The sequence below is a fragment of the Mustela lutreola genome, chromosome 3, assembly GCF_030435805.1.
Source record: "Mustela lutreola isolate mMusLut2 chromosome 3, mMusLut2.pri, whole genome shotgun sequence".
In the NCBI taxonomy this organism is placed as follows: domain Eukaryota; kingdom Metazoa; phylum Chordata; class Mammalia; order Carnivora; family Mustelidae; genus Mustela; species Mustela lutreola.
Genome location: NC_081292.1, coordinates 171,881,409 through 171,897,517, shown reverse-complemented (window position 1 = coordinate 171,897,517; position 16,109 = coordinate 171,881,409). Strand labels below are relative to the sequence as shown.

General features: G+C 56.4%; 1 protein-coding gene across 1 annotated transcript; it reads left to right on the top strand.

Moving 5' to 3' along the window:
• The first annotated feature begins 11,021 nt into the window (after positions 1-11,021).
• On the top strand, positions 11,022-15,867 carry PTMA (prothymosin alpha). The gene is made up of 5 exons (XM_059167717.1): positions 11,022-11,244; positions 13,886-13,957; positions 14,232-14,325; positions 14,801-14,874; positions 15,118-15,867. Exons 1-5 carry the CDS (start codon positions 11,200-11,202, stop codon positions 15,163-15,165), a joined length of 333 nt encoding a protein of 110 aa, XP_059023700.1. The 5' UTR covers positions 11,022-11,199; the 3' UTR covers positions 15,166-15,867.
• Positions 15,868-16,109: the final 242 nt, after the last annotated feature.

Sequence of the window (16,109 nt, the reverse complement as noted above, 5' to 3'; positions counted from 1 at the left end):
CTGGGATATGTGTTCATACAACGCACGTGCATACCCATGATCTGGAAAGGGGCTTGTCCCAGAGAAGAGCAAGGCTGGGCCAAGGCTGGGTGTGGCTGCTGCATGCCTGCCATGTGCCGGGCGGCCGAGGGTGTCCAGGCCAGCTGCCACTCCCTCTCCATGCTCTGTCTCAATAGGCAAGGCAAGCTCCCTCATCTACCTGGAGCCCACACAGGAGCCAGCAGGGTTGGGGCTTCCTGACCCCGTTTCCGGGGTTTCAGCCTGCAACACTTGGCTCTTTCCCAGCCTTTCCTGCTGAGCCCTCTGCCAGACCGGTCCCCTGACCTCCAGCTACAAGGAGGTAGCAGGCGGTCCTGTCTCCTGGATGACTTACACACGGGTGTGGCCGCTGTGCGCAGATCAAGATTGAGGTGCCCCCCAGGAAGGGGACCAGAGGGCAGGGATCAGTGCCTTCAGGGCAAAGCTGGGTGACCTAAAGCTGATCCCACTAACCACACTGCCACAGTTTCTCAAAAGACATCAGCCAGTGGGATGCTTGGGTGGCTCAGTGGGTTAAAGCCTCTGCCTGCAGCTCAGGTCATGATCCCAGGGTCCTGGGATCGAGCCCGGCATCAGGCTTTCTGCTCAAGAGGGAGCCTGCTTCCCCCTCTCTCCCTGCCTGCTTCTCTGCCTACTTGTGATCTGTCAAATAAATAAATAAAATCTTTAAAAAAAAAAAAAAAAGACGTCAGCCAGGAGCTCTGAACACCAAGAAGGGAAATCGCCGTCAAGTAATAACAATAAAAGTTATCAATATGGTCTAAGTCGTGGTTGCTCTGTCATTGAGATGGGAGCAAAAGGACTGGTGCCCAGTGTCCTGGAAAAGCTCAAATGCCCCCGTATTCTGCAGAGCGATTCAGCTCTCTCCACCTTGACCCCAGCTCCGCCCCCAACCCATGTCAGCCCATCGGAGCTTCAGGTGCTTGGCTGGACTCAGAGGCTCCAAGCCTTTGAGGGCAGCTGGGTTTGAAAAAAGGGTCCTTTCCGCATTTTACTGGGGATTTGTGAGCACCCCCCTCCGGGGTCTTGGGTTTTCCCCAGGGAGTCCATTCAGGGAGTGAGGGGGTGCTGGGCTGGGCAGTCACTCTTCCCAGCCCACCTTTGGGTTCTCTGAGGGACCAGCCCAGGCCCAACAGTGGAATGCTGATGGTCCCAGGAAATGGACAGGGAGGCTGCATTCTGAGCTCCTGTGGCTCAGTTCTGGGAGTATTTGATGCCACACCTCCTTCAGGCTGAAAAGCATAGTAGCACTTGGGAGAGCCCAATCTGAATTATTTGTGTAAATGCCATGAAGAGGGTCATGGAGAGGCTGGTTTTTCAATCATTCTTTCTTTTTTAAGATCTATTTATTTGAGAGAGAGGCAGTGAGAGAGAGTATGAGAGGGGAGGGGGTCAGAGGGAGAAACAGACTCCTCTTGGAGCTAGGAGCCTGATGTAGGACTTGATCCCGGGACTCTGGGATCATGACCTGAGCCGAAAGCAGTTGCTTAACCAACTGAGCCACCCAGGTGCCCTTCACTCAACCTTAATAACATGCTGAACTTGACCATCTCTTGGAAATTCCCCCCAGAGGACAAGAGATGGTAACAGGAAACGGAAGGAGGGGTGGAAGTGAAGAGTCAGGGAGGGGCAGAATCACCAAGCCATATTGGGGTACGGATGCTGGGAAGGGCTGGGAAGAAGCCAGCACAGGGGCAAAGGGAGGCCAGTGCTGGGCAGCTGGGGCAGATCTGGACAATGTTTCTCTACCCCATCAGCACCCTCTGGGGCCTCCATTTCTTCTTCTATAAAATGGGGCACCTCCCTGGATGGGAGCAAGGCCTACATAGCATGACCTGTGAGAAAGTGTTTTGGGTATAAAGGGCTCCGGCTGTTTAATTAATTATCACTTTAATTCAGGCCTCAGTTCTAAAGTTTATTGAACTACCTAAAGACCAACAGAAAAGGAATCATGGAAGAAGTTGGGCTATGGGAAGTAGCACCCAACTCAGAAGTGCCGTCGAGCTGGGTGCTGACCTTTCCGCAGCCCAGACAGAGAGGGAAATGTGATTTGGTATAAGACAAGGAGGGTCTGTAATGATAGAATGAAACACACTATTCAGGAGACGTTTAGGAGGTCGTTACTGATTACCATTTTACAGGTGAGAAAACCGAGAATTATTGACCCACACTGAGCCACAGAGGTAGGTGGGGAACCCTGATCCAATGAGCTCTTACCTCCCCAGGGGGACAGGAAGGGGAGACCCGGAGTTTACACTCTTAACCGTCAGGCCACACTGTCCTACTGTGTCCTGCTAGCGCTGAGGCCAGAGAGAAGTCTGTCCTGTGGGTCGCTATAAAAAACATTGTACACAGCGTTGTAGTTCCAGAGCCCAGTGTCAGGCCACGGTGAACAGTAGCCTGGAGAAATGTTCAAGACAGATGTTACCCGTTTTCTGCTGATGTCATGGAGAAATTCAGTGGAACAGCCTAGGAACACTTGGGTGTTAGCAGGCTGATTTTCTGGTGAGCCCTTGGCAGCAAACACTTGCAACCCCACCTCCACCAGATCTCCAGGTCACCCCGGAAAAAGTCTTGCCCTACAACCAGAAATCACTGATCTGGGGAGGACTTCTCCTGCAATTCCTACAACCTGAGAGGCACCAGTTGGGAGATAAGAGCCTCAGTCGGTGAAAATAAACCCCTTACCGATCAAGAGAGGAAACCCCAAGATCCTGTCCCTGACATTTGAGAAGGAGGGCTGGGCAGAGGCTGATGGCGGGAGGGGCACTGTGGACCAGCAAGTTTTCCCTCGGAGAGCCATGGGGCTGCATGTGCCTCTAGAGCTCTGGAGCCCAGCCCGGTTCCAAATCCCAGCTCTGCCACTTCCTTTGGGCCGCCCCTGCCTGCTCCGTGCCTCGGTTTCCCCTTTCACAAGGTGGGTTAACCACAAGCCTCACAGTATTGAATAAGTTATCATGTCTAGAACTCAGAACACCGTCTGGCCCAGAGTTTGTTCAGAGAAGCAAGAGTTGCCATTCTCATGGGACCTCTCTCCTCTCCCACCTCTGATGTGCTGGGGCTGTGACTATGGTCCCTTGCTGTGCCCCCGAAGGGGCAGGGCTGTGAGGCTCCAGCCGTGTAACGAAGTGGAAGGGCACACTTGGAATGCCTCTGTTCGGTGGGGGCAAGCTGGATTTCCAAAGAACCCCCCTGCCCAGTGCCCCTCCTGCTGCACTTTCTCCTTCACGCTCTCGCCTGGCTGGATTACACGCTGGAGCTGCCAAACGTCTCACTCTTGCTCTCGGCCTCACATCTTACCCTGACTTCAGGCTCCTGCCAAGCCCCACTTGCCCCAGGATATACCCCCTAACCATGCTGGTATGCCCTGGTCTCCTGAGTTTTCAGAGCCGGTGTCAGCCGGCCCCAGTCATTCAGTGAGAGGGAGGGTGAGTGGGTGGAATGGAGCCCTGGCAGCCAGGGCCAAGGGGGCTCTGTTCCTGGCCAGGGGCCACTTTGCTGGCAAATCAGCCTCCCGTTCTGGGTCCCAGTGCCTCCATCTGTAGAATGAGGCTCTTTTCCATCTTCTCCATCTGGGCGGGGGGTGGGTGGGTGGTGGTGGTGGTGCTTGCCATCGCTGCTTGAAGTGTGTTCAATTTTTCTCTTCTCCTCTGGCATGGAGCAGGTGTCAGCATCCTGGGATGGGGGCTCAGTGGAATGTTGGGCCCAATTCCATTTCATTCAGAGCAACTGAACGGTCATTTCTTGAGGAAGTAGAACTGGAAATACAAGGCCCAGGGCCATGCTGATTTGGGGCCCAACATGACTGCCCTGCCACCACCAGCTCATGGCATGGAACGGGAGCCAGGTGCTTAGGTGACTGGCTAGGCTCAGAGGTCCCCTCTCATTTTAGCCCAGGTCATGGGCTAGTAGTATCAGTCAAGCCTAGGAGCCCTTCCCTGCAATCCTTGCTCTCCTAACTCCTACTGGTGGCTCCAGAGGAAGAGCCTGGGATTGCAGAAAAGCCGGCATGGAGAAGCCGCATGGCTGCTGACCACAGCCATCCGTGTGGCTGAGAGCTCTGAGAAACCAGAAACCAGGGTTCTTGGTTAAGGATGTTTCTTAATGCTTGTCCCTTCCCGCTTTGAGAGCTGCTTCATTTCATGTAGTTTCTCACTTTTTAACATTAATCATTAATTTCTAATTTCCCTCTTATTTATTTCTGCAGGTATTCAGAATACATTTTACTTTCTAACAGGAATGTCCCTGAATCCAAATTCAGCCTTTATAGTAGTAGTGACTTCTGAAGAACATTCTGGAATACGTGTTCTCATCCTGCAAATCTTGATTGAGGTAGGCCTCCAACAGATCACATATAGGCCCAAGACTGATTACCACCAAGGTGAGAAATACTTTGGGGGTCTCAAAACCACGTCTTGGCCAAGGACTTTGCAACTCAGAGTGCTGTGGCCCTGTGAACAGCCCAGGAGCAGGGACAGGTGGCCATATTGTTTTCTTCCTGGGAGATGGGCCATGCTCTCTCAGTCTAGCAATGGGGAAGACTGAGACCTTGCCAGGAGCCAAGTGTACCAGTAGGTGTCTGGCTGATGCTTTTGAGGTAAATAGTCTTAAAGTGCCTCAGTGGCAAGAGATGGCAGAACCTGGGAAAAGCTGCTGCTCAGAACCAGTGAACGGTCATAGCACAAGCAAGGCCCAGCCCCAACACGGCAGTCGAGAATGTGCTACAGCTGGGGAAAGCGCTGAGGTGGCTCTTGGTTTGCGTGTGTGAACTCTTTCCTCTCCGACTTTCTTTTCTTCTTTCTTTCTTTGAGAAGGAGTGTGAGAGTGCAAGAGTGGGGGTGGGGCAGAGGGAGAGGGAGAGAGGGAATCTGAAGCAGGCTCCCTGCTCAGTGTGGAGCACGATGCAGGGCTGGATCTCAAGACACTGAGATCATGAACTGAGCTGAAATCAAGATCCGGTTACTTAACCATCTAAGCCACCTGGGGGCCCCTCCTCTCAGGCTTTAAATGTGTGAGGAGCTCGCAGTTGCCTGGAAAAGGGACTACCACCATCCCTTCTCTGGGGAGGTTTGGGTTTTGGGGTAAAGCTTCATCCTGCTTTGAGATTTTCCTACAGAATTGTCCAAGGGAGATTCTTGTTTTTTCTCCCCTGTGAGACTCGCAGAAATCTTCTTGGAGGAGACCGTCCTTTTGAAAGGAGTCTAAGAAATATCCCCCTGTTTTAGAGAGCCTGGCTCCCACCTGGATCTAGAAAGATTCCCCTGCTCACAACTGTTACTGTGTAGCAGCCCTTCCTGCACGTGGCAGCTGAGAGCCCTCCTGGGAGGGTACGGGAGGTCCTGATCCCCGCACCGCCAGCTTCCTCTGTGATCTTTGCTAAGCCCCTCAATCCTTCTGCTCTGCCATGTGCAAGCCAAATGCTCCCAGAGTCACCCTGGGTTGCCTGTGGCAAAGACAAGCAGACTCCAAGGGGGGAGGCTGTTTTTGGATCAAAGGCCACAGGACCCTTCTTGGTGGTGTTTTATAGATTTCTTCAGAAATGGAATTCTTGGGGCGCCTGGGTGGCTCAGTGGGTTAAGCCGCTGCCTTCGGCTCAGGTCATGATCTCAGGGTCCTGGGATCGAGTCCCGCATCGGGCTCTCTGCTCAGCGGGGAGCCTGCTTCCTCCTCTCTCTCTCTGCCTGCCTCTCTGCCTACTTGTGATTTCTCTCTGTCAAATAAATAAATAAAATCTTTAAAAAAAAAAAAAAAAAGAAATGGAATTCTTCCCAGCTTGTGAAGAAGGATTGGACCAGGGTGACCAACTTATCCCAGGGCACCTGGGGGTTTCCTGGTTGTAGCACCGAGAGTTCTATGTCCTGCAGCAACTGGGACAACTGGTCACCCTGTCTATACTCCCTTTTGCTGTGAGGGAGTGAGCAAATTCTGGTTGGGGGTGTGTCCTCTGTATTTTACACCTTCTCCCCCCACAATAGGACTGGAGGGGGCTTCTCTGCTAGGGTGAAGGAAAGACTGATTTGAGGTTGACAGCGAGGAGGAAAGCAGACACTTCAGGAAGTTAAAGAGCCTGCCTCTCCCCACTTCAACCTTATGTGGCCTGGGGCTCTGGCCTCGCAGGGCCACAAAGACCCTCATCCAGGGCCCACTGGAGGTTCCCGTCTTGCTAGGTTCCCGTGTGGGGCCAGGTGGCAAGAAGGGACAGGTGTGGAGCTGCCCAGTTCAGGGTCTCCTCATGGCACAGAGTTATTTAAACTTTCCTTGGATGCTCCACCCCCACAGGCCTTCATGGGCAGGGCGACCGATGTGTGCCCAGGCACGTGCTCCACCCCTTACCCACCAGCACCTTCATCTGCCAGTGGGATGCTCGGCCCATGTGCTCACACACGGTAACCAGAGCTTAAGCAAAACACCCACGGAGCCCACGGAACTTGAGGTCTGCAGACAGGCGCACACACACATGGATGGATGTGGGGAAGCGGGGCCAGGCAATGGCAGGAGGGGGGCAGAAGGTTCTAGAAACACCACAGGGGGCACATGCACAGGGGGTCCAGCACTGGCACCATGGCACGAGTGTGCTCAGGGGGCAGCAGTGGCCATGGACACGGCATACACTCCTCCCCTGGCCTCCCTATCTGGTCTCCAACCAGAGCTCCGGTTTGGCATAAGTTTGGGGCCAGGCCCCAAATGTCAGGAGATGTCCCCCCATCCTTTCCCTGCCTGGCAGGAGCCTCTTGGGGCTGCCAGACCTGTGCTGGTAGCAGGGCCTTCTGGCATAGCTCCCCGGGAGAACGGGCAGGCCCAGACGTGCTGCACAAGGGAGCAGGCATGGGGGCAGGGAGGGGGCTCTTACACAATCCCATCCGGGCTCGGCAAGGCGGGAGGGTTGAAAGGCCCCTGGCAGCTCCCCAGCCGCTTATACCCAGGCAAGGAAACCACAGCCTGAAACGCCTGGGTTTCTGAAGGGCGGGAAGGCGGGATTTTTTTGAGGCCTGCTCCACTCAGGCTGCTTCCCAGACTCTGTCATTCCTCTGAGGCCACAAGGGCTGCCAAGCATGTCGGGCACCAGAAACTCAGCAAGGCTGGTGCCCTTATTTCCCACTGAATATGGGAAGAGTTTGCTGAAGACATTGTTCCTTTGCCCAGAGACCCACATACATTGAAACTAACTCATGGAGGTACAGAGAGCAGCTGGAAAATGGGGTCCCGAGAACACCGATGGTGTTCCTGGATGTGCCAGACATGGTTTCAAGCACTTTCTGAATATTAACTAGTTCAGTGCCCACTCTAACCCTGGAAGGTGGGCCCTGTCATTGTTGTCTCCATTCTTTAGAGGTGAGGGAGTAACTTGCCCAGGTCAACACAGCTAGTGTGTGGCATGACTGGGCTATGAACCCAAGCAGCTTTACCAGCATTTATATCCTTTTTGGTCTTTTGGGAATCAAGCAGAATTGTGAGACAAGCAATTAGGGATATGTTGGAAATGGCTTAGGAGCACATGTTGCAAACTTAAGTGCCTACATGGCCTGGTAGGTGACATAAATGTGTGACTCAGGCCTGGTGGGGAGTGGCCTGTGGTCCCAGCTGGAGAATGGGTCGGCAAGCCAGAGGTGTTCTCATACAAAGTCCCTAAATTGAAACTTGCCTGGAGGACATTTGCCACCACAACCCTCAACCCCACCCCTCCCTTCTTAGAGCAGCTCTAACATAAGCCTACTGCACCGCACCTCGACCTGCACCAGGAAATGTGGCCTAATGGGGGCATACCAGCTTGTCTTGGGGGGTTTGAAAGGACACAGAAGCAGGAAAGGACAGAGATGCACTGGGTGAGTGGAAGTGACAGAGGACAGAAAGAACAGCCCATTTAGAAACAGCAAAGATGATGTGAGTTACCTGTTCCTTGAGGGAGGAGACTCTTGATAGCCTGAAGAACTCTATCCTCTATGAGCCCAAAGAGATCCAAGGAGGCCCGTTCTGTTACAAGACTCATTTAACAAAACAGAGTCCTCCATTTTATGATTTTAGCCCCAGCCTGGTAACTGATTCACTTGGTTACTTCAAGTTCCCTGCAATAATCCCTTGGTCGGCTTCTCGGACTTGTTACAAGTAAAGGGTTATCATATTAGGGGTTGAACGTACTAATTTGCTGATTTTCAATTGGTTTTGACCTACAAAAACATCAGTTTCATATGATTCAACCCTATAATTGTCCTGTCTACCTTGCAAGGCAGAGGGGATAAATGAAAATGTTTGAAGCACGAGCCAAAGATTCACTGCCCTACGCACAGCAGGCATCCAGTGAACACTTGGTGAATGTAAATACTGGCTCCTGAATCAGGTGGGGATGAGCCATCCTTACCACTTCTAGCAAAGCCAATTGCCTGGGGACAGGGTCAGGCAAAGCAGTTCTTCGAGGGAAATTCACGTTCACCCAGCTCCTCCCGGATGCTGGCTCCTGTGCGAGCCCTCTCCCCACACACCCCCACCCCCGCCTGAGCCAAAATCCGGGTCAAGTTCAGCTTTCAGCTTGGACACAGAGACGACAGCCCAAAGCCACCATCCAGGGAGGGAAGAAGCCTCAATCGCTTAGATGTGGCAAAGACCAAGCTCTCGGGAGCATCCGGGTTTTGCGGACTGAACAATCCCTTCTAGGGTAACCAGAGATTAATGGATGCATGGCAGGTAGAAGGCGCTGTCCTGCCTCATCTACCACGCCGCCCAATCACTCCAATTCTCGGAAAATTATGGCACAAAGGAGGGAGCACAGCGGCAGCGGCCAACGAGCCTTCTCCCGCTTTGGGTCGAAAGGAGGCCCCACGTCTGCGCCGCAATGAAGGCAACTGGCCAGGGGAAGGAGGGGACCGAACAAAGACTTGGGACGCGTGGTCCGGGGACACCACTGTGGGTGCCTAGGATTGGCGAGCGCCCACCCTGGGGAAAATCCCACTTCCAGCCATGGGGGTACCTGGGGGCACGACTGAGATCGGCGGCCGCCCCCTCCGCCACCGCCGCAGCGTAACCGGGACGGGATCGCGATCGCCAAGCAACAGGAGGTGGCGCGGCTCTCCCGCCCTGTTCCACACCTGTCCTCGTTTCTTCCGGCCACAGGACATGGAGCCTGGGCTTTTCTCCTCCCAGAGGACAAGCCGATCGGGAAAGCCCCAAAGGCCAGACTGAAAGATGTGAACCAGAATGCGGGCCTGACGCGTGCGGGCCAGGGGAAGGGGGAGGGGGCCCAGACCCAGGTGGCGTCCCGGCACTCCGCGCCTCCCCCGGGCCGGGCACTGGAGTCCGGGGCCAGAGGAGGCAGCCGGGCGAGTGCGTGGTAAGCTCAGAAAAGGGAGTCTTGCAGTGAGAACGGGGTCAGCGAGCCCCTGACCCAAGAGAACCAAGAAGGGCGCCGTAATCCCTCCTCCCGTTCCTCGCTTGAACCTCTACGGGACTTGGCATACGTCCCTCCTCCACGATTTCAGACTCCGGGTTTTCTCCACTCCCAGATCCGCGGCCCCAAGAGACAGACAGTGGAACCTGCCAATGGCAGGACGCAAAGCGTCAACTTTGTGTTCGCCCGCCACTCGCAGCCAGTGCGCGCCCGTTTCTCCGGAGTCCCGCCTTCCGTGTCGGGCGCCCCCTTCTGGCCACACAGGGATGAACGCTATCTGTCGCCATGTTGAGTGCGGCACATTTATTTTCTTTCTGGAACATTTCCCCACCTATTCTAATCCTTCTTCCCACACAGCTACTTTCTGAGTTCGACAGTCAAATGCGGTGGCGATAAGGAGCTTGTAACCTGTGGTCTTCAGGTCGTTTGCGTGATCGGATCGCCACGTCACACCACGCTTGCTGAGCCCAACGCCATCTTGAGTGTGGCGACTTGATGGTTCCCTTCTCAGGGCTCCGCGTGGTCCTCTAAATGGCGTCCCAAACTTCAAGGAGTCCCCAAGGACTAGACAAACTGGTCTAAGGGGGCGATTATTTACCCCAGTAAACTCTCAGTATGTAAGTTTATGTGCCCCTCGCAGTCCCTTAAGTGGGGTGAGAGAAAAGATATATTAGATGGCCGGGCCCTGAAAGGAGCTCCCTGAAGCTGTCGCGACGGCAGTGGCCAGTCGGGGTAGGCGCCGTCCAAACCCCTGGAGTGCGGAGACTTCTGTGTGGTGCGACGCCCAAGGGGCTATCCTCTCGAAGGCAGGAGCTAACACCCGCCCGCGAGTCCCCTCGAAGCATGAATCTCAGAGTGTGTGTGTGTGCTTGGCACGGAGCCCGGCTGTCGGCTGGCTCATGCGGCCAACGCTGGGGCTCGTGGTGGGCAACGGGGTCACCCCTGCAAAGACCTGGGGCACTTGGGGCCGGGCACAGGGTGTGGACGAAGTACAGACGGGGCGGCCCAGGAGCGCGAGTCTCGGCCTCACCGCCTCATTGCTCGTCGCAGGGCTTCGACCCACTTGCACGGGGACAATTCTCGGTCGAAAGGTGCCCCAGGGCGGGCACCTCCTCGAGCACCGCACAGGGTACCGCCCCGGGCAAGCGCAGCCCAGCACCCGGCCTCCCCTCCCCCTCGCTGGCAGCCGTCGTGCGAGCCGGCCACCGCCTCCTCTTCCCTCCTCCTCCTTCCGAGCAGCAGCGGGGAGGGGAGGACTGGGGGCTGGGCGGGCGGCTTTGCCGCGCTTTGGCTTTCTGCGTCAGCAGCCCCAGCAAAACAGCGGCGGGAGCGCGCGCCTAGAGCGCGCTCGTGCGCCCCTCCCCCGCGGCGCCGGCGCCGCGGAGACCCGGCAAACTAGAGCCCTGAATGACAGTGCGGTCGGCGACTGCGCAGCGCGGGACGCACCAAGGCACTGCCGCTTTAAGCACGCTTGCCCATTGTTCGGAATCGAGCCAATGAGCGAGCGCCCGCTCCCTGCGCTCAGCCAATAGCACTCGGGCAGAGGAGGCTGAGCGCCGCCCACTAATCTATATTAAAGGTTCTGGCGCCGCGTGAGTTCCCCACTGGCTGCTCTGAAAAGCCATCTTTGCATTGTTCGTGTGTCCAGCTCTTCGTTCGCCGCAACCACCTCCGCCGCGCGCCTCCTCCGCCACCGCGGACTCCGGTAGCTTTCTCGCCAGAGTCCTCGAACTCTTGCTTTCTTTTTAATCCGCTGCATCGGATCACCGGCGTGCCCCATCATGTCAGACGCGGCCGTGGACACCAGCTCCGAGATCACCACCAAGGTGAGGTTGGACGCCGCCCGCCCCTTCGGGGTCCGCGCGCTGCTGCCGCCGGAGCGGTGTTTGGCGCGCGCACGGCGGCTCGTGTCTCTTCTTCGGGCGGAGAGATCTCTCGCCCCCGGCCTAGGCCCCCAGGCAGCTCACTCTTTTGTGTGCGGGGGAGGGGGCGGGAAGCGCAGCGGCAGGCGTGATGCCCGTCGGGGAGTGGGCCGGGCGCCCGCGGGGCCCCCGAGGGGCGGGGGCTGAGGGGCTCGGGGGGCGGGTGTTTTACGGCTCCTGAAACTTGTTTGTGAGTCGTCTGAAAGGTGGCGGGAGGAGAGGGGCCGGCCGAGGGTCGTCAGCCCGCAGGGCGCACGGAAATAACTTTGAAACTCAAGCGCGTTTGGAATCGGAAGTGCTGGGGGGGCGCGTGTGCTGGCGCGGGGCGGCTGCGGGAAGCGGCGGCTCCGCAACGAGCGCCCGCCGGCGGCGCTCCTCTTTGTTCAGAGCCGGGCCGCCTCGTTTCGCGCCTTGCGGTGGGTCCGAGGTGGTTTATCTGGACTAAGCGCTGATAAGGTGGAATCGGGCAGCGGGTCGGCGGGCCGGGACGTCGATTGTCTCCGCGGAGGTGTGAAGGTCTTCTCTGCACTGGGAGCCCTCAGGGAGGGCGGGGGTAGGCGTACTCCGGGGAGAGCGCGCCGGGAGCAGCCGCCTAGCTTAAGTAATTTACAGCGGTACCGGGTTTGGCTGTGGAGGAGGCGAGCCCACGCGCCGTTGGTGAGGAAACGGAAAGTGAAGGAACGGCGCGCCGGGGCGACGATGGGCGCCCCCCGCGGCTGCCCGGGAGCACCGTGTGCGCCGCTGCTCCGGAGACAACGCGGACGAACAAAAGCTGTGACCGTGGCTGGCCGGTTGTGGGGTCGAGCCGGGCGCTGGAGGTTGTCGGGGCCTGGTGTTGCGGAGTCGCTGCCCTCGGTTTTGAAATCCTGCGCGTTTGGCGCAGCCCCCGTTCTGCGCACCGGGTCGTTCTCGCGGCCAGCGCGGGGAGCGTCTTCGTTCCGCTCTCGCCCGGAGCGCGGCACTTAAAGGCAGATCGGCTCTTTCTGCGCCCCTCGTGCCTCTTCGGGGACGGACAGGAGTCACCTTGGTGTCTCCTTAACCTCTATGCCCCTGGCGTCACCTCTGGCTTTCTCCCAGGGGTGACTTCCTCGGCGGAGTGGAGCTGGCGACTGGAATCTCCGCAAGGGCTCCAGCGGGCCCCCCCTCCGGACCAAGCCCGGGAACTAGTTGAGTGGGGGGAGGGTCGGCCCTTCCTAGTGCGGACGTCCGCGTTCGCTTCCCTCCCAAGGTGATTTCCCGCCGGCAGCAATAAATAGCCCCGTGGAGCGCGTCCCCGACGGCCTCAGGCTGCGGGGCTGAAAAAGCCCCATGGACTTCGGGGCAGTCTCCCGCGGGACTTTGCCCGCCAAATGCCGAGAGGCAGGCCCACGCATCGAGGCCTTCTGTGGGGGTGTCAAGAAGCCCCAGGAAAGACTGGCGAGCACCTCGCCCGGCGGTGGGGCCAGCGCAGCCGGCAGGCTCCGGGTCTTCAGGGTCAGGGGCGCACTCGGCGGCCCTGGGCCACGTGCTCCGCGCGCGCGGTGCGTGCCGAGGCCCGCGCGCAAAGCCCGCCGGGCGGGGGCTACGCGCCTGCGCGCCGCGTTCTCCCCGCCCCCACCCGCTCCCCGGGGCTTCGGCCGCCAGGGGGCGGGAGCGGGCGGCACCGGGGTTCGCGGCTTGGCTGCGGGTGGTAATGGGGCCGACAGGTGCCCCAGGCCGCTCACTGGACGGAGTCCGAGCTGTGTCTGGCTCGACGCCTGTTCGTGTTGGCTGCAGGGTCGGCAGGGCCAGGCGGAAAAAGTTACGGGGCTTCGGGGCGCTCGCGGTGGCGCTGCCCTTTGGAAAGCGGACTGGGTCCGCTCCTCGAGGTGTGGTCTGACGGTCGCTGAGATGGGGCGCGCGGGGCGGCTCCCTTCCTGAAGGAGGGTCAGTCTCTTAAGCCCGGGCACGTTCCCCCCGCCAAGACCTGTGACCTCCTGGGACAGCTGTCACAGCTAGGGGACTGGTGGGTTTGGGTTTTTTAAAGAGCAGGGCTGCCGTGGGCTTGATTGGTGTTTAGCTCGGCGGGGAGGACTTGAACCGACCTCCCGGGTTCTGCCAGTTCCCTCCCTTCCATTCCCTGCCCGGGTCCTCCCTCCATTACCTTATTTATTTATGGCACATACCTGCTGTCTTCCAAGAAGGATTTGTGAGAGGCGGAGCTCCCTCTGGTTGGAAACCAGTCCGTGATGGGTGTGTGAGTGAAGTGTTCTCTGGCTCGTCTGCCCGGCCGGACGGGTTTAAGGCTGTGCCACATGGCTCTTGTCTTAAGAAGTATGAGTAAGGGGCAGTGGGAACAACTGTAGGGGACTCTTGATGTGTTTTTTAAGGGTTGAGAAATTGGAGGAAACCCTGACCACAGACTTGCTGGCTGTCCTGGAGCCCTTCCTTCCCGTGTTTCCAAGTGTAACATGGGGCTGTTAGGACATCCCGATCAGCGCTGTATTCAATAGCCCCTGAGTTCTGGGCCTCTTTGCCAGCCCCGCGTTTCTTAAAAGACTTACTAGTTCCCTCTTACTTTTTGAAGGACTTAAAGGAGAAGAAGGAAGTTGTGGAGGAGACAGAGAATGGAAGAGACGCACCTGCTAATGGGAACGCTGTGAGTGTCTGCCTTGCCCATGATACCTAGCCGCTCCTGGCCAGGAAGTTCTCTCGCTCCAGCTTGGGCTTAGTCTGGGGTGAGCGAGAAGGCTGAGCCCTTGGCTAGTTCCTGCATCGTGGTCTCCTGGTGGAGCTTTAGGAAGAGGAGTTGAAGTCTCTTGCCTGGTCTTGGGCTGCATGTGCATTGGGTGGGCTGTGGGGGGAAGAGCCGGGATTGCCCAGGAGTGGTGATCTGTTCTCATTAACAACTTGGTATGTTTTCTCATTTGGAGAATGAGGAAAATGGGGAGCAGGAGGCCGACAATGAGGTAGATGAAGAAGAGGAAGAAGGTGGGGAGGAGGAGGAGGAAGAAGAGGAAGGTGATGGTGAGTAGCCTTGTTTGTCTCTCCTGTTAGGGGGTACCTTTCCCTGGCCTTGTCCAGCAAAGGGACAGGAGTTGGGTCCTGGGGTTGGGGACCAGTGGCTCACCTACAGCTGGGTTGGTACAGCGGGGCTAGGACTTTGCTGGTTTTAGGTTAGCGAAGTGAAGCCCTGCCCCCACATATGCACGCTCCCGCTGGTGCCTTCCACACACTGGTCTGTTGCTCTTTCCTTCTCTGGAGACCAGTGCCTGCATGGAGGTAGCAAGGTGCCCTTGGCTGCCTGGTTTGTCAGGCAGCAGGGATCAGGGATGTTTTTCTTCCCTGGAGAATCTTTTCACTGGGAAGTTTCTCTGAGGAGCTGCGGTGTTCTTCTGTCTCCACCCAAGTTCAGGTTGTCGCTGGGTGGGTTAGGGTATCAGGATGCTTCCTGGTGTTTGAGGGAAGGCAATGTGGTTTACCCTGGGGTTTGATTCTGCAGGTGAAGAAGAGGATGGAGATGAAGATGAAGAGGCTGAGGCAGCTACGGGCAAACGGGCAGCTGAAGATGATGAGGTGGGTTCTGGCTTTGGTCGGGGGTTGGGACCTGAGACATGATAGCCAGAGGGGCTCGTTCCCACTGTGCAGTCCTGAAAGGCTCCCTTATCTTGAGCAGGAACAGAAAGGAAGCTAGGCCTGTCTTCTCAGAGCTCTGGAAGCCTCTGGAGCAGCCAGTGCCTGGCCCTTGCCTCGTTCCTGTAGAAGTGGGGGTGGGCCCGGTGTGTGCTTGCAGGACCTTGACCATCTTTCTCTGTGCAGGATGATGATGTTGACACCAAGAAGCAGAAGACTGATGAGGATGACTAGACAGCAAAAAAGGAAAAGTTAAACTTAACAAAAAAAAAAAGGCCACCGTGACCTATTCACCCTCCACTTCCCGTCTCAGAATCTAAACGTGGTCACCTTCGAGTAGAGAGTCCCGCCCGCCTGCCCAGCGCAGGCAGTGCCATCCGCAGATGACACACGCTCTCCGCCACCCAACCAAAACCACAACGTGAATTTGCAACAGGGGAGGAAAAAAGAACCAAAACTTCCAAGGCCCTGCTTTTTTTCTTAAAAGTACTTTAAAAAGGAAAATTTGTTTGTATTTTTTATTTACATTTTATATTTTTGTACATATTGTTAGGGGTCAGCCATTTTTAATGATCTCGGATGACCAAATCAGCCTTCGGAGCGTTCTCTGTCCTACTTCTGACTTTACTTGTGGTGTGACCATGTTCATTATAATCTCAAAGGAGAAAAAAAACCTTGTAAAAAAAGCAAAAACAACAACAAAAAAACAATCTTATTCCGAGCATTCCAGTAACTTTTTTTGTGTATGTACTTAGCTGTACTATAAGTAGTTGGTTTGTATGAGATGGTTAAAAAGGCCAAAGATAAAAGGTTTCTTTTTTTCCTTTTTTGTCTATGAAGTTGCTGTTTATTTTTTTTGGCCTGTTTGATGTATGTGTGAAACAATGTTGTCCAACAATAAACCGGAATTTTATTTTGCTGAGTTGTTCTAACAAAGCTGTCTCAAGCCTGGTTTTTCTGCATTTCAGTTTCTCTAGATGACCTGTGGTAGGGGCAAGGACAGGAGGAGGGGGCATTGGAAGGATCTTGAATTCAAGCCCAGCTAGATTTCCTGGGGATAGTGGGCTGAAGACCCCCAGTTGTCAAGAATGGGTGGGAGCAGCATGGTAGGTGGCCAGAGAGATCAAGAGCTGAGCTGTGGCTGGCCACTAAGACCTGCCGGGAGGGTACTGGAATTA